General features: G+C 38.8%; 1 protein-coding gene across 2 annotated transcripts in view; it reads right to left on the bottom strand.

Moving 5' to 3' along the window:
- Positions 1-249: 249 nt before the first annotated feature.
- The window catches only part of LOC141905046 (ras-related protein Rab-21-like), a 76611-nt gene continuing 57555 nt past the window's right edge, over positions 250-19305 (bottom strand). For both annotated transcript variants that reach the window (XM_074793784.1, XM_074793776.1), the window contains exons 5-7: positions 13269-13387; positions 780-868; positions 250-658 (exon numbers count right to left, since the gene is read on the bottom strand). In XM_074793784.1, coding sequence (XP_074649885.1) covers positions 531-658; positions 780-868; positions 13269-13387 — 336 coding nt within the window. In that variant the 3' untranslated portion in view covers positions 250-530. The remainder of the gene's footprint in view (positions 659-779; positions 869-13268; positions 13388-19305) is intronic.

The raw sequence follows: 19305 nt of genomic DNA on the forward strand, positions 1-19305 counted from the left end.
AAGATTTTATCAATTTTCCACGTAAACAGGTGTGTAAGATTTGAAAATTTTCGAAATGAGATTTCTTCACTATCATTTACCTGAAGAGTTTTGGACCAGTTAACTACACAAGGGCATAGTTTCCCATTGGACTGGCAGGGGATCCAGTAAACAAATGCTACATACATCATTACCATCAACAGGCCAAACTTACATGCTCTGACCTACTTCAATAACAACATTTACTCAAGGTCAAAGTATACTTATACACAACATAATCTTTATTCTTGTTTATTTAATTTCAATATTATATAATAACTAATTCTAAAAATGTCCTGAACATCCTCTGTCCAATCTGAGACTTTAGCGAGCACTGTTAAGTACGGACATCCAATCATTATTAGGTATTATATGATTTTTTACTTAACTGCCCAATTATTTAATCATCCAGAAGTCCACCAATAACATTTACATCACCCGATTCGTATATGAATCAGGAGTGGACCTGGTTTTTTAAACATCACAGTCAAGCTATTATTTGAATGAAGTATCTAGCAACATCCCGCATCACTTCGCTGATTTCCATCAACATCATTAATTACTTGAACACTCCTTCGATTATTGCGTACTGATGGACAACCTTGCTGCAGGTCCTCATTTCCAGCCTGATCCATCATAGCTAAATGAAAATAAGATATACTATTTGGACTGGAATTTTTATTTTGTCAACTGGTGTAGAAACTTGCACCATTAGCGTTAACATGCCCAATTTTAATGCGCAGAACAATTAAAATACTTACATTTACTCAAATTTAAAAACAAATCTTCTATTCCTTTATTCATTTTGGCAGATGTGTGGAAATGTTGTGCACCGACAGATTCAGCATACCTAAAATGGAGATTAAGATACAAATATTTTACAGTGGTTACTTTGTTTGAAACACCACTTTTTATTATTTCAATGATCGAACTCGAATTTTGCATTATCCTCGGTAGCACACGTATATCCCCTGGACATCCCCAAAATAATCTCCCAAATCCAGGTTTGACATAAACTTTGTCTTTCATGAAAATAGCCATGCAGTTATTAAGTGCCTCATCAGATTTTCGAGAGGAAAATGGATTCATAAGATACAATTGTTCTTTATGAAATAGATTTTATAGTAAAAAGCTTATATGTACAATCAATTCTCATTTCATTAGGGTTTCTGCTGCTTCACAGAAACGACTTTGCTTTACCATACGGAAAGGTACTTTACTTTCTCTCTGTTTATAATTGTTCGGTGAAAAGAGAGCATTGACATCACACGACGTAGGGAGGATTGGACTGAAGATCAGCGTCCCAAAAGACTAAGCTGAGAAGGCAGAACACAGCAAACTACAATTCAATTGCTGTCTATGATAAACCAATCGAGGAGGTGAACGACTTAGTGTACCTCGGCAGCAAAATATCCTTGAAAGGTGACTGATATTATCCGATGTAGATGCACACATTATCAAGCTTAGTGAGCGATTTGAGATTTTCTGGTCAATTTGAAAGCCAAGAAGCTCATTTGGATAATTAAGAACAAGATATACAAATGCAATGAGTGTCCTGTCATTAAGTGCGCAAATCATGGAAGATTACCAAGAGGAAAACTAAGAAACTGGACGCATTCCAAGCAAGGTGTCCCGCCAATGACAATAAGTAACTAAGATCTACTGAGAGACTCACAGCTGAAGCCCAGATCAACTGGTAGGGGACGGAGATGGCGTTGTTTGTGCTTTGTATGCCTGCAAACACATTACCAATAGGAGCACTCACATGGACACCAGAGGGGAGACGGAATAGAGGCAGACCGACGTATGTGGCATTTTGACAGATTCACAGTGAGTCGGTTTAGAGACAATATCATTTCGAAACGTGCACGTTTAAAAGACTCCGGATTATCAATTCCTGAAGATCTGTGCCCGGAGATAGGAAAACTTGTTAATAGAGCAATTAACTCGGGGATCTACGACAAAGTCTGGACCATGAATGGTAAGGTATTTGGTAGTAGTCGACAAGATGGTAAGAAAAAACGTATCGATCTCTACGAACCACTGCCCAATTAAACAATGAACTCAAATTACTGACTGTTATAACTATGCCTGATATATAAATTGAACTATTGTGTACTACTCCATAGCGAACTTCAATATAATCAGACGGTCAACTGGACTCATATTTAGGAAAAAAAAAAAAAATTATGTAACAGTTTTGCAGTATATCCATCATTCTGACTCAAACCTTTCAAAACCTTATGTACCGTATATCAATTTTACAGTATATATCCACAGGTTACTCAGCAGTCTTCAACTGTCCATTATAAAATATAGAATATTCAACCAACTTTAAACTGTACATTATTAACTAGTATATTTGAGTGTATATAATGCTGAGTGTCAATAAGGATTTGAATTTTCTTAAATGTATCGCATATAAACAAATGTTTAATTACAGCAACGTGTGTGAAATTCTAAATTTCCTCATTGCATTATTAACTGACAAATTTAATCCTATTTTGTATCCAATATCCAATATATATTTATCAATGCCCCTACCTTAAAATTAGATTAGATTTTTTTCAGGTTGATCTAATAGCCTAATGCAACAACAACTGGCCTCTTATTTCCGCCAATTGTTGACACCGGTCTAACCGGACCATCACATGACATTATTGATAATATATCACTATGAAAGTTTTTTTCTGTATTTACATACAGGTTTATCGAATATTTTCTATGTATCATATCTACGTTTTTACAATACTTTTCATTTTAACTCATCTCATCACTCACTTATATCCGCTGGTTGAACTAATATTAAAGTTCATCATTTTCAGATATGTGTTTAGGAAACTTTGAACCAAAAGCACGCAATACACAAAATTATGTCAGTCTCCATTTAAATGACCTAACAGATGAGCAGTTATTTCAAAATAATGATTCTCCATACAGTGAAATACAAAATGTGAAGCAAGTTGATAACAATAGTTTGAATATCCTACAATACAATATACATAGCGTTCCAAGCAAACTTAATGAGCTAAAAACTTTGATACATAAATCTAAAATGGCTAATATTGATATACATTTACTTCTCTGTGAAACCTTCATTAAAAAAGAGAATCTACCCCTATGTCATTTACCAGGATATGAACTTATAGAAAAACACAGAGACACTCGTAGTCGAGGAGGTGTTGCAATTTATCTAAATAAAAAACTCTCATTCAAACCTAGAGATGACCTAGGTATTTTTAAAGAGGGTAAACTTGAAACCTGTTTTGTCGAAATCTTATCGAAATCAGGTAAAGTCAGTGAAAATCTTATAGCGATGAGTTATACCGTGTCCCTGGTACAAACGAACTAGACTTTTTCCAGGATTATGAAACTATTTTGAATAAAGTGAAACTAGAAAGAAAGAATGTCATATTAGGTATGGACCAGAACTTAGATTATTTAAAACTAAATATTCATAAAAATATAGCCAACTTCCTTGATATCAATATTTCTAATGATTTACTGCCAACAATATTTTGACCCACTAGAATCACCCATAAAACAGCAACCCTCATTGATAACATCTACTTAAGCTCTAAATTACATAATAATTATAAATCTAATATAATCACTACATATTTATCAGATCATCTTCCTTGTTTTGTTTCCATTGTTAATCAAAATTCAAATACCAAAAATGTACCCAAATTGTCAAGAAATTTAAATAAAGCTAATATTGAATTAATTTTAAACAGGAACTATTCAATGTGGATTGGACCACAACATCAAATATGACGTGTGATGACAGTTATGACTTAATAGTGAAAAAAAAAATTCAAGCATCATTGAATCACTATGCTCCGCTTGAAAATGTGAAAAAACGACAATCTACACCTGTGGAACCCTCGATGTCATCTGGTTTACTAAAGTGTTCTAGGAAATGTGATAATTTGTTTAAGAAAACTTTAGATCTTCCTAAAACCAACCCCAAATATATAAATTTTATAAATTACAGAAATAATTTTAATTACATTAAGAGAATTAGCAAAACAGAATTTTTATGCAAATAAGATACTTAACTTCAAAAACGATAGTAGAAAATTGTGGAGTTTCATGAAACATTCTATTGGTAAGTTGAATAATAAATCTTCCTTCGTTGAATGTATAAAATCTCAAGGCAATAATATATCAGATCCGAAATCAGTCAGTGACAATTTTTCAACATTTTTCAGTAAAATTGGAGAAGAATATGCTAACAAAATACCAAATTCAAATAAACCCTTCACCGATTACCTAAAGACTCATAATGATAACAATATATTTCTGTATCCAACTGACCCAAATGAAATACTAACTCTGGTCAAATCGCTACCAAACAAAAACAGTTCAGGACACGACGATATAAATAATACCCTGTTAAAAAATATTATTACTGCCACCAACCAACCATTAGCAAGCATTTTCAATAAATCGTTAATCGGGGAGTGGTGCCTGTAAATATGAAATTAGCTGAAGTTATTCCAATTTATAAGTCTAAGGATAAATGTCAAACAACCAACTACAGACCAATTTCCCTCCTCCCTGTACTTTCTAAAATCCTAGAAAAGATTGTTTATAATAGATTATACAAATTTCTTTCAAAACATAAACTACTATATAAAAGTCAATACGGATTCAGATCTAACCACTCATCAAGTCAAGCAATTATGGAATTATCAGGAAATATTTTAAAGGGATTTGAATGGGGAAATTGTACTATGGGTCTATTTTTAGATCTTTCAAAAGCATTCGATTCTATAGATGTGAACAAACTTTTAGTTAAACTGGAAAAATATGGTGTAAGGGGGGCCCCACTTAATTGGTTCAATAGTTATCAGACAAATAGACGATTGTACGTAAAAACTAATGAAACAAAATCAAAAATAGGTCATGTAGCGTATGGAATCCCTCAAGGTTCAATATTAGGCCCTCTGTTATTTCTTGTATATACAAATGACCTTTACCAATCCCTTAAATATTGTAAATGTATTCTCTTTGCTGATGATACAACTATTTTTATTACAGGCAAAAAATTATTAGATATTCAGGAAAAGTTAAAAAATGATGTTGAAATACTTGTAGATTGGTTTAGAGCGAACAATTTGACTCTGAATTTAAATAAATCAAATTTCATCATTTTCCATCCGAGGAAATTTTACATTGAATACTCGTAATTTTGAACTTAAAGTAAATGATCAAATTATCAAAACAACCAATTTCTGTAAATTTCTTGGTCTCTATATCGATGAAATACTTTCTTGGGATCAACATGCCAAGCATGTACGGGCAAAAATTAATAGTAATTTATATCTTTTAAGAAATCTGAAAAAGTTTCTGCCCTCATGGAGCAAGAAGCTACTCTATTTTAGTTTCATTCATCCCTATTTGACCTATGGAATTACATTATGGGGCCCATTACTCTCAAAGAAACAGTCAAAATCAATTTTCAAATTACAGAAAAACGCCATGCGTTACATCGATAATGCGTCTTACAATTCTCCATCTACACCTATTTTCAAAAAATATGAAATTCCAAAATTTGATGATATTATCCAAATTGAACTAGCAAAACTTGGTTACAGCTTCTCAAAACAGCTCCTGCCGGAACCCATTATGAATTTTTTTACAACTCACTCCTCAAATCACAGGTATAATACAAGATCTCGCAATTTCCCTAAAACGATCCATCATAAAAGTACAATTTTCAACAGCTCATTCTTAAACAAGATTCCTACCATTTGGCAAAATCTAAATACTAATATCAGGAATTCAAGAACTATCAGCTCTTTCACTCGAGGTTTTAAACAACAACTACTGGAAAAATACTAGAACAATCACGCTTCAACCAGCATAATGCTATACATGTATACCTAATTCATCCAATTAATTTCCATATCACTCCATCCATTCACCAATCCATCCATATCTTATCATCATTATGATATCATCTTATCATAAAGGTATGGCCCTCGCATTTGCGATACAGCCTTGAGGCTTTGGGTCAGTCCTTCATAGAACCATCTCCTACTTAATGTATTAAATTAGTATTTTCATCATGTATTTAATAATTCTTGTCGCTGTATTATTGTATATGTTCTATGTAAATAAAATATCAATCAAAAAAAGGAGTTCATCGTCACCTTTCCCGTCAATAATCAAGTCATCTGAAATGTTCGCGACTACGGGACAATCAGCAAGAGCCTGCTTAACGACATGTTGAAAGAGTTCCAGGACTGAACTTATATCTAGCATAAGTCTTTTATAACGGAAAAGATCAAGACATGAGAACATTGTGATACTACACGATTCATCTTCAAGTTCTTACTTGTGAAATCCACTTTTTAGATCAATCTTCCTAAAGACCATTCATGCTCTGAATAACCTCGTCAGCCGTCGGAATCGGGTGACGCTCATGTATGACGGCTGTGTTTGCTGCATATCTACACAGACGGTTTCGGCGTGATAACATGTGGTGAGACCCAGGGTGTCGGTCCTTCCACCTTTTTGATTATGTCTTCCTCAAGGAGCTGAATAAACTTTGTTTCTAATCTGTCACGCAAAGCGAATGGAATTCTGTGAGAAATCTGCACTACCGGTTTGATATTCTCATCCACATGGATTTTAGCTTGGTAGCCTTTTAGTTTACCGACCCCTCAACAAATTTCAGGATATCGTCTCTCAATAACCACAATTGTTATGCGTTTTTCCCTAATTGTATTAACGCCCAATCTGACCTTGAGAACTCCCAGTTTCTCAGCAGTAGATTTTCCAATCAGCAATTTACCTCTACCACTAATAACAAGGAACACAGAACGGTCGACAACTGTGAGGGTTGTGACGAACTTATCGACTGTAGATAACGGTTCTACTGAGCCGTATGGGTAGTTTTTTTTATACCTGCACAACAGTGCAGCAGATTTTCTGCATTTTCAAATAATTTGATGTATAGGACAGAGTCAATCACATTAAACCCGAGTCAACCAACGCTCCTATAACTAAACTGCCTAATTTTAAATCGATTACACCATCGCGCATCTCGGGACACAACGAAAACAAGTCCTCTCCAACTGTGAATGGATATTCGGCCTCCTCATCGGAATCTCTCGCCACTGCGTTTGTTTGATTTCTGTGTCTCCGCTACCAGAAAACTTACTCTTATAGCACTTTGTGAAATGACCCACTTATCTTTTGACATATGTCCCTGTTTCCCGCAACGGTAACACGGTAATATCTGACTTCCCGCCAGAGTGATAATTTTTACTGTAAAAATTCGCCTTCGGTTTCCTCCTATCGACCTGGATAACTTCATCCATCTGCCTAGACTATTTATCGACAGCTTCCATAGCTCTGGCTAGACCTAAAACAGTATTCAAATTGAGAGCTTCGCCTTTTTGAAGAAGTTTCTTTCATAGCTGCGAGGACCTACATGATTCAACGACATGATCTGTTCCTTCCAATCGGCAAACTCACAGTTTTTCGACTGATTTCGTAACCTGGCAATGAGCTGGTCTACCGTTTCCGAACCCTCCTGTGTCAGGGAACGAGGGTTACAAACATCTCGAGTACATTCATTCTGGCAGAGTGGAGTAACAGGGCTCTGTTCAGGTCCATGTCCCCTATACCCTTTCCTTCGACGTAATACAGAAACACCGTTTCCATCTGGGTCCAACGCTCGTAGCATCCCCAGCACAGTCCAATTTTACCATTGGAATGACATCCGTTTTGCAAATATTATTACACATTAATAATGTGTCAAGGAAAGTCTATACCAAATTTAGCTTATCCTCGTCACCATTTGTGACGTCCAACTGATTAAAAACATGAAAAATAGAGTTAGACAAACAACAAGATCTCTCTTTATTCAGCAACGTAACTACATCTGGCCTACACTAGGCTACATAAACAACCTAAATAACACTAATTCAATGACGTAAGACACTACATCTTCTTTGAATATCAAACAAGAAAAGAATCTATCAAAAATGGACTCGATTTTGGTCTGTGACTTTTTAAGAGCAAATGCAATCAAAATAGAATATTGTGTAAAATTCATTTTCAAATGTGATGTATTCACAAATATCAAATATGGAACTGGTTTGAATTTTAGTTCAGCCATTACTGAGAAATACGACTTTTAAATCGGCAATTTTAGCACGTGTTCACTGTTGTTGTATATGTTAGCAGGTGCGCGTTTCTGACATAATCTCTGACAAATGCTTGCGGCTGCCAGTCATTTCACAGACATTTCAATGCAGTATTTTATCGTTCTGGGAGTGATTTGAATATATAAACTCTTACATTGTATAGTGTTGCTACTGTTGTATATGATATGAATATCGCATATAAGTAAGTAGTGCTGTAGTTCTGCGAATATAGTGATCAAATGATGTTTATTTTATCGATTATACATAGGCTACACGAACTAGCTCACACGTGCTTGTGTTGCTTGTCATAGATAACATCATAAATAGCGCCACCATAGGTAGTATGTGAACTATACGCACAAAGTGAAGGAAAAATAAATGATTAATTTACTGCTAATTAGAGTTACGTTTTATTGATCAGACACATCTTAGTTGTTATATAACTAATTGTTATATAACAACTGAGATGTGTCTTAGATGTGTCAGTATAGTGTGGCAGGGTTTCGTACTAAAACTGAACAAGAATATCGCTGAGGACCACTCATTCCCACATCAGATGAATGCCTTAGTGTAAAATACACCCTGAGCGTATGTCGACCAGTTTATGAAAGCAGGAAATGAGAAATACAAAACAGCTTCTGGTGACCTTGACCTTTGACCTACAGGAACCCCCGCAGTCATTCACCGCCTCGAGGGTAATCCATCAATAAAATTTCACTAAGTAATCATAAACAGTTTATAAATTAAGAGCCCAGAAATCTAAAGTAGGGATCCAGGGACACCATGCCCACTTGGGAAGTGGTTTCAAATGCTCAACAATCTAACAATTTCAATATTTAACGCCCCCGGTGACCATATACAAAAACCAATGACCTTGAAACTCACTACAATCATAAAACATATCAGCAGCTACAATTTTGTTATTGATTGTGATAACAAAATATGCCTCGTTACCAATTTATTATGGAAATACTAAGTTATTCTACTATTCAACGCCCCTGGTGACCATATTCAAAACCCAATAAACTTGTAACTCACCACAATCATAGAACATGTCATGAACTACAACTTTGCAATTGATCATGGTAACAAAATATGCCTAGGTACCAATATAATAAGGAAATACTAGGTTATTCTACTATTGAACGCACCCTGGTGATCATATAGAATAACTAATTTCCTTAAAACTCACCACGAGCTACAACTTTGCAATAAATTGATTGTGGTAACAAAATACGTATTGGTACAAATAAAATATAGAAATACTAAGATATTGTATTATTCCATATACAAAAGCAATGAAATTGAAACTCACCACAATCGTAGAACGTTATAAGCTACAACTTTCTAATTCATTGTTGTTACAAAATATGCTTAGGTATCAATATAATGTCGAAAAACTTTTTCCCACCTACGAATGAGTACTAATGACACCAAGATGGCCGCCAATTGCGTCATAATTGGCTGATCAAAAATACATATCTCAGGTATAAAGCATCCCTTTCCAAAGAATACCCATATCCAATTGCAATGAGAAATGGCAAACCAGTAGGAAGCAACAGACTCAGAATTCGGGCCAAAATTAACATTTTTGGGCACTTAAAAGGTCCTTCATCTTGAGTCCGATCGAGCCAATTTGCCTATTTTTAACAGGTTCGTAAAAAAATGTTAAAAAAGAGGTAAAATTTTGATTCCAGTGGAACCTCAGAGTTGATACGATTCTGTTAGAGATGAAACCCTTTTAACACAATGATTTTCAGCATTTCCTAGCTTAAATATTCATATCAATCAAGATTTGGATATTAGGCCATCCCAAATTAATTGTCTGTTTTGCCGTTACACCTACTAAAATTTTTGGGATAAGTCAGCAGGAAGGTAGAATCATTTTTTTTTGCAAAATTTTGGGGCAAAAAAAAAACAACAAATTTATCATCACCTCTTTTAGTGGAAACAATATCCCAAATCTGCGTTCAAAATGAAACAGTAAATTGAATATATGCACGCTATAACATTACCAGCTTTAATATAGTCACTAAGAATGAATGGCAGCTTATTGGAACACAGCCAGTTTCCTGGAAAACTTCAACTATAGTCGAGGCATGTTTTCACACAATGCACACTTAACTTCAAACATACATAGCTCATACATCAGCAGTGGGTTGGCCATTTGTATCAAAAATAAAATTTATTTCAATGATTCCAAGAAAAAAGTTTCCACTCGGTACCTTTGAAGTCGGGTCGGTCAGGTGACGGCAAACAGACCATTATTTTTGGATGGCCTAATACGAAATCTGTTATGTTCAATGACTTTGACTAGGTCGCGGTGCCTTCAACATGGCTCTCACACCTGGTGTGGGATTTCAATGCCATTTTACATCAATGCTCGATAACATGCATGACTGAAATTTCCCCATATGTTCAAGTCTCCAGACACCGGAGAGTTTCACCACAAGTCGCAGTGCAAGCGAGTCTCGCGATTCAATACAATTCAATTAATTTCTTTATGGATGCCTAAAACATGATGCAGGCGTAGAAACGACTCAAGAACATATTCTGTCTGCGATTTCATCGAAAAAAATTCGCGCAGAAGAAAATTTGTGATAATCAAGCATTTCAAGCCATATCTTTTTATTTCAAGTCAAAAATAATTATTTCAAGCTTTCGATCTATTTTCAAGCTGTTTTCAAGCACTTGAGTAGTATTTCTCAAATTCAAGCCATTTCAAGCTTTTCAAGCACCGCGACGAACCCTGATCAAGGCGTCTTTAAAATTTCCCTCAAAAAGTTCAAAAACATGTAAAAAGTGCTGATTTTTGCAACCAACAATGGCTGCCAGTCGGCCATCTTGATTCTGCCAGGGCCAGTTTTTGTGCTGAAGATGTGTCCAGGTTAGATACATGTATAAACCAAATATCAAGACATTACCTTCAGAGATGAGAACGCTGACCTATAAAATCCGCATTTTTTTTTTGTTGAGTTGCACACGCGAACCAGCTGTCAGCACTCGCGAGCGCCGAAGGCGCGAAGCGATTTTGGGGGTTGGGTGTCCTCCCCCAAGAAAATTTTAGAAATTAAAAGTGTTTTCCGAGCACTTAGAGCCATCTTGAACCCATGAACGACTATTATATTTTGGAAGGTAATAGCTAGTTCCAATGTGGTACATCCTCATTCGATGACATTCAGCATCTCATGCATTACTGGTCGAGCCCTGAATTATTGCAGTTAAAACGCGCCGATGAATGCTCACTAAAAATCATCACCCAGTAGAGTATAATATCTGAAGGCGTTTGCCACACACGTCAGTAAGTAGGCCTATCAATGTACATTACTACTGTTGCTGCGCGCGCGTGTCTGCAACCGATCGATAAAATACACACACACTCATCGTAGTACAAATGAAGATACAAAATCAGTGTTGCAATGAATATGCATTGAAATGCGATACTTTTACGTGACGATAAGTAAAACAGGCACTGGACGCTTTTACGGTTCACCTGATTACCAATCGCGCCAGACCAATTGAATGAGATCATCAATACTTTTACATCATTTTTGGACTATTTGGAAAATTGATATTTTTCAATACCGAAATCCGCGGCAAACCGCGGATCCGCGGGGAATTCTCATCTCTGTACCTTGAAGCGTCTTCAAAACTTCCCAAAATAACTGGATTCCGTCTACGGACAGACGACAGACGAAAAGTGAACGCAATAGCCCGCCTGGACTAAAGTCCCAAGTTGGCTAAAAAGAAACAGCTCCTAGTAACCATGACCTTTGACCTACAGGACCCGAAATGTAATCAGCTACTCATGGTCTCTAGCATAATCCATCCAAAAAATTGACCTTTGACCTACAGGACTCAAAATGTAATCACTTACCCACAGCCCATCCAAAGAATTTTATAAAGTTATCTCAAACCATTTATGAGTTAGAGCCCGGAAATGAAATCTACAAAATGGCTTCCTGTTTTTGACCATGGACCTACAAGACCCAAAATCTAATCAGTTAACAACCTAATATAGTACAACACAAATGTTGAATTTAAGGAGAATCTGCCAAAGAGTTTAGGTGCTAGGGCACAAAAACCACAGCGGACAGATGGACGGACGTCGAAGTGAATACAGTATCCCTCATTTCCCCCCCCCCCACAATGTGGCATAAGAACAGGTGCGTTTCCAGTTGACTCTGCTGCAAATGTTCACTATTGGAACCATCTAATACAGTCATTTTTCAGAAGTAGACTCTAATTAACAGCCGCCATGGAAAATAAATCAAATTAAAAGGTAGAATATTTCAGAGTGACCTGGATAAGTAACCTATATTGTTAATTATTGATTGTGCTCAATCTAGTTCTTGGGTTGGGGGCAGGCTGAGTAGGGCTAACATCCCTGAGGACGCACAATATCAGATTACCCATCAGCAATTGCGATGAGAATTGGCAAACCAGTAGGAAGCTACAGGACTCAGAATTCGGGCCAAAATTGACATTTTTGGGCACTAAAAAGGTCATAGGACGGCCATCTTGATCCGATCGACCCAATTTTTGTTAGTCTTATGGGCCCTGGAGGGATTCAAATATATTCGAAAGATCAAGGTAATTGACCAAAGCGTCTTCAAAATTTCCCTCAAAAAATTCAAAAAACGTATAAAAAGTGCTGATTTTGGCAAACAACAATGGCTGCCATCTTGATTCTGACAGGGCCAGGTTTTGGGCTAAAGATGTGTCTAGGGTAGATACAAGTGTAACCCAAATATCAAGACATTACATTGAAGCATCATCAAACCTTCCCAAAATAACTGGATTCCATCTACGGAAGGACGGATAGACGAACGGATGGACGACGGACGAAAAGAGAACGCAATAGCCCGCTGGGACTTAAGTCCCAAGTGGGCTAAAAATATATCCAGATGTCCGAGTTGACTATGTCGGTTGTCAACACCATGCCCTTCTAGGTATATTAACTGATCGAAATACCGGAGTCAAACCCTTTTTGAGTAAAAGGATATCTTAACAGTATCCAGCGAGCCAAGAGATATAATTCCTATATCGGGTATATATTGATAGAGTAAATAATAATTAACTTACGCTTCAGCTTCTCGAACATTCACATGTCGCTCCTTATCGAGATCTATTTTATTGCCGGCTATAACTAATACAACATGATTACCCAACATCTTCCGAAGCTCTTTTACCCAATTTTTTACCTGCAACAAAAATCAACAGCCTTGGATTAGATATTTACGCCCTTAAAACATGAGGTTATAAGTGCCCATGCATACAGCATGGCTTGTGGCGATTGACTCACTGCATTGATGAGTTTAATATTAGGATAGGCAAACAAACACAATTGCTTATACATGTGACATAAACTTTTCTATCAGGGCCTACTATAAAAACTGACAAGGGTTAAGGAGCATCAAACACATAAGTTCTCTGGTGCAATTTTGCAACGGATTACTTTGAAAATAATAATATTCTTTATCCTCATTATTAATATTAAACATAGACATATTATAGATTCCAGTAGCTCAAAAACATCTCATGATTTTTTAAATAACTTGAAAACCAGTTCTGTTCTACTACTCCACAAATACCGCAACTTATTCAAAAGGATGTCGATGTCTATAGAATTGAAAGCCTTAGAAAGGTCTAAATACAAACTTAGCATTAACCCTTTCACTGCCAGTATTTTGTAATCAATGTACCCTCTCCTGCCACTTATAATTAGTGGTTTTGTAGGTATAACATACCATATATACAATTAGCTCCATGGCTCTTACTACTGAATTTAACTCATGCAAACTATATATGGTTAGAAATTAAATGTACTAAGCTTATCCCACCAAAAAAAGTGACGCAGTATTAACTAGATCAACCAATGACGTCATCAAGATGGCCACCGAACTCCGTTCCAATCGAAAAATGAAATTTCAAACTCATATATCATGTTACAGTAAGCAAATATATGATCATTTTCAATCAAATACACTTATATGTAATGATTGCTACACAATAAAGTATATTTCATGTTGATAACCATGGTTATTCAGTTTTTATTGCTTTTTTTATGCCAGAATATGGTCACTTCACTGATACCAAGATTCTCGGATTTCAAACACACATTCAATTTTCAGTCAGATTGTTTTCAGCGTACCATATTTTGAAACAAGAATAAGGACACAAGGGAATGTTACCACAAAAATTACAATTTTTGGAACTAAAATTTGTATTTCCGAGTATTACTTACCCTTTCCTATGGTGGGCGGGATTCCCACCATAGGAAAGGGTAAGTACTACTCGGAAATACAAATTTTAGTTCCAAAAATTGTAATATTTCCGTCGAGTACTGTACCCTTTCCAATGGTTTTTGCGAGACTAGCCTAGCACAAGGATGGTGGGAAAGGTAGATAGAAAAACTACCGCTCAAACGCAAGGTAAGAGGGAAAAAAGAGAGCACTTACCCAAGCAGGGAATGGAGCACTGTAGCACAGGGAAGACCGGTTGGCCGCAGTGAGTACATCCAGCTCAGGGCCCCCCCCCCCGAATTTTGCAAAATTAATACTTGCGAGCCCAAACTATGTACATGGATACACACCTTGTGATCCGATAATGCAAACATAAATATTCTACGCTAAAGGGTCCGATTGGAAAAGAATGGACACCTTGAGCCATAACAAAAGGACCGAGTGACGCTAATGAGCCTAACTGGCCTGAAACATCCCGTAAATAAAATGACGTGAATGTCGATGGAGAATTCCAAAAAGCGGCCTGACAGACTTCTTCCAACGGAGCACCTGAAAAGGCTGCGCAGGAAGTAGCCATAGACCTTACTTGATGAGAAACCACTCCCTCCGAGGAAAGATTCTCCTTCAATAAAATGTCCTTGATCAGTGAAGAGACCCATCGGGCCAAAATGTCCCGAGAAATATCACCCTTCAGGTGATCCAGCTGCGAAATAAATAACCGTTCCTGCGAACCCCTTCGTGGAGCAGAGCGATCTAAATAGAAACACGACGCCCGCACAGGACATAATGTCCTGTCCGGAAGACCCGGTTCCACTCCATGTTTTAGGGCTTCATTTCGCCATTGACGACCAACCGAGCCTGGTCGTTGGTTCTTTGCCAAAAACTCCAAAGCAGGCCGCAGCGAAAAAAATTCCTTCGCTGGCCCGAAGACAATATGACCATGTCGCACTGAAAGCGCATGAATCTCAGAGCGACGGGCCAAGCAAGCCAAGAACAGCAAGAATACAAACTTTTTTGACAAATTCGCAAATGATGCTGCAGAAAGAGGTTCAAATGGAGCCTCCATTAACTTCTTCAAAAATACAGACAGGTCCCATGGTGGAACTATCCCCGGTACCCGAGGCCGGGAAATAGAAAACCCTGCAACAAGCTGGGATATCCGATGATCCCGTTACATTTGGCCGTCCAGAAGCACGCAATGTATGAGAGATCGCGGAGCGGTAACCTTTAACAGTTATAACCTGCAAACCTTTTACTACAAATAGGTGCAGTAAAAAATGTGCCAATTGAGCTACAGAGGGTGAGCATGGATCAATTTCCCCTGCAGCACACCAATCCGCAAAATGACCCCATTTGGCATCGTAAATGGTACTTGTTGATGGCCGCTTAGATCCTGCGATGAAGGAGGCAGCCTGTTCTGAAAAGCCTGAAGCTGACAAGGATCGCTGGACAATGGCCAGGCGAGCAGATTTAACCACTGGCTGTTTGGATGATGCCGAAAGTTCCCTTGAGACAGAAGCGATGGGAAATTCGGAAGAATCCTGGGGTTGTCGCACAGTAGGTTGAGAAGTGGTAGGAACCAATTCTGAGCCGGCCAACATGGTGCTACCAGAACTATGTTGCAATTGACTGATCTCTCTATTTGATGTTGAATTGTCTGTGGCAAACCAAACGTGGTGGCCCTCCACTCTCCTGTGAAAGAACTTCAGGGCCTTCCACACGGCCAGCATTTCCAGGAAATTTATGTGGTTGGTGGCCTCGTAGCGAGACCATTTTCCGGCTTTGACACAGTTCTCCAGATGTGCCCCCCACCCTTGGTGACTGGCATCCGTGAATACACGAACTGGAGCCTCTAACGGGGCTAGTGACACCCCGCGCCAAAGATTCGTAGTTGTCGCCCACCAATGAAGATCCGGACTTAGATCGGTTGGAAGTACGGGAATCAAGGTCTCCCAGTTGCCCTTCGACTGAGACCAGAAGACCTTCCAATATTGTTTCAAGCGCCTGCTTCTAAGCGGCCTAAGGGCACCACCAGACCCATGGAGCTGATGGAGCCTAGAAGCCGTGACCAGTAACGAGCTGTTCTCGGGATTGTGGACCCCCCGCTACTGCTTCTTGAAGTTTGGCTACTCGAGGCATAGACGGAAAGACTTTGCCGATTCGGAGATCGAAGTTCATGCCGAGATAAGTGAACTGTTGGGCCGGCGTCAACTGAGATTTTTCCCTGTTTACGCGGAACCCTAGCTGGTGGACTAAGTCCAAGACTGAGGTCATTGCTTCCCGACATTCTTGAGCCGAGTTCGTGACTATTAACCAGTCGTCGAGGTAAACAAACAGTGGAACACCCCTTGACTGAAGTACCTTCTGAACTGACTTGACCAACTTGGTGAAAACCCACAGGGCCGTACTGAGGCCAAATGGAAGAGACCTGAATTTGAACTGGCGGCCTTTCCACTTTATCCTGAGAAACCGCCGAGATTTTGGATGAATTGGAACCTGAAAGTAAGCATCTTTCAGGTCCAATGAAGCCGCCCATTGACCCGGACGGAGCCCTTGAATCACGTCCTTGGGTTTGGTCATCCGGAACCTTGGAATGTCTAGGTGCCGATTGAGGGATGCAGATCTATCACCGTCCATTGACCCCCTGTGGCCTTTGGTACCATGAATATTCTAGAAAACCAGCCGGGAGAAGTTTCGTTGCAAACTGTTTCTATCGCTCCATTCTCGGCCAATTCCTTGAGAGCCGAGAGATTAAGGCCCCCTGACCCGGTTTTGGCCGCATGTCGGGAGGTGACCTCGTCAGGCGCAGTCGCCTTAGGGAACGGAGACGGTAGCCACGAGAGACGACCCGGGAGGCCCAACCGTCTCCGAAAGGGTATGACCAGTGGGTTGCTGCCCCACTGGTCCTGTTGTGAAATGTATGCCTATACGGCAGAATTATACGTGCATGTCAATTTCTCTTTGATACAGTCCGTTTATTATAATGTTTTATCGTTCTATTGTACACGTGTCACGTGGGGGTGCACGTACAAGTAGTTTTTGGTCAGTTTAATAAATTCTATGTAACAGAGCCGACGTCTCGTCGTTTATAGTATGGATTTCCTGGGAAGAACCGAATTGTAGAATTCCACGACATTTTTGGTCCCTCGAGCCGGATCAAGGAACACGAAAAGACAGCAATGAATAAGCAACAGCGGAGCTGTAATGCTCATAGAGGCCTTGTAAAGGTAAATTTTGATAGTATTCGAACATTTATTCCTGCCCAGGACTTTGCGTCCGCCAACGTCAATTTAGAAGAGCTAGAATCTCGCCTTGATCTCATTGCTAAGTTAAACTCAGCCATTGCTGACGGTCTAGACGACGATGAGTTCGTTAAATTTTTTGAGCCGTCGGAGACTGAACTTTCTGCGTGGCGTATAGAAGTCAAGAAAATGAGGCGCCAAATCGGAGATGTTTCTCGTGAATTGCCTAAACCCAACCCACAGGCGGAAGCCAAAGTTCACCTGCCTAAAATAGTTTTGCCGAAATTTTCGGGGGTGATTTTGGAGTGGCAAGGATTTTGGGACTCATTTCATGCTGCTATCGATTCATCAAAAACATTATCCAACGTACATAAGTTCAATTACTTGAAGTGTCAGTTATCTGGGGAGGCGTTAGAGTGTGTTTCCGGCATTCCTTTGACGGACACGGGATACAAAGAGGCTGTTGAAATTTTACAAACTCGCTATGGGAAGTCGCATAAAGTGATAAGTGCGTACACTAAAGCTATTCTTGATCTCCCGAAGCCGTCATATTCTCTCGGAAGCATGCGTTGCTTTCATGATAAATTATGTATGTATGTCCATTCCTTATCGACTCTCGGAAAGAACGACGATTTTTTTGGTGGAGTTTTGATTCCAGTGATACTGGGTAAGCTCCCTCCGGATGCTAGAAAGAGTTTAGTTCGCATTTATGGGGATCGTGAGTATCAGCTGCGTGAAGTTATAATGGGTATAGCTCAGGATATTGTTGTGCTGGATGCTGGGGAAGGTCCGGGTTCCAAGTTCAAACAGTGTGATGATCCAGGGTCAACCATGGTCGCTGTCAGTCTCGCAAAAAATACCGGTAGACCTAGGCCTCCAATGCCCAAACCGAAAACATGCCATTATTGTGCTTCTGGTAGCCACATAGCCATAGAGTGTGACACATACAAAGATTACGATTCTCGTCGCGCTCGCGATAGAGTTAAGCCTATGTTATAACTGTTTGGCGCGTTCGCACATGACATCACGTTGCGCTAGTACGCGCGGTTGTCGCGAATGCAGTGCTAAGCACCATCCTTCGTTATGTAAAAAATTGTTAGAACCTCCAACGGGGGTAAAGTCCGATGATGTTAGTTTTGTAGGTCCCGCTCAAACGCAAACTTCAGCGCCACCTGTGGGTAACGGGCAGAGTACTTCAGCGGTCAGCCCAGCTAATAAGAAGTCGGATGTTGACCAATCGCTTCAGTCTAATAATGCCGAAACAACTACGGTTAAAAACTGTCATGCGCAGACGTCGAATTGTGGCGTTTTATTGAAAACCGCCGTTTCTCAAATTGTAAATCATTCTAATGATAGTTGTGCTGATTGTGGTATTATGCTGGACGACGGGTCACAAAGGACTTTCATTAAGCAGTCACTTGTCAATGCTCTGGAGTTGGTGCCATTTCGGAAAGAGTCCATTAGACTTTCTTGTTTTGGGTCTCAGTCGTCCGGTATTAGAATTTTGGATGTAGTTAAATTCAAACTGCGTTGTAAGGATGAATCTTTATTCGATATTGAGGCTTTAGTTGTTCCTGAAATCGCGGCACCTATCCAGACGAGCATTGATGTGGCTTTTTATGATTATTTACGCAA

The sequence above is a fragment of the Tubulanus polymorphus genome, chromosome 1 (genome assembly GCF_964204645.1).
Source record: "Tubulanus polymorphus chromosome 1, tnTubPoly1.2, whole genome shotgun sequence".
Taxonomy (NCBI): domain Eukaryota; kingdom Metazoa; phylum Nemertea; class Palaeonemertea; order Tubulaniformes; family Tubulanidae; genus Tubulanus; species Tubulanus polymorphus.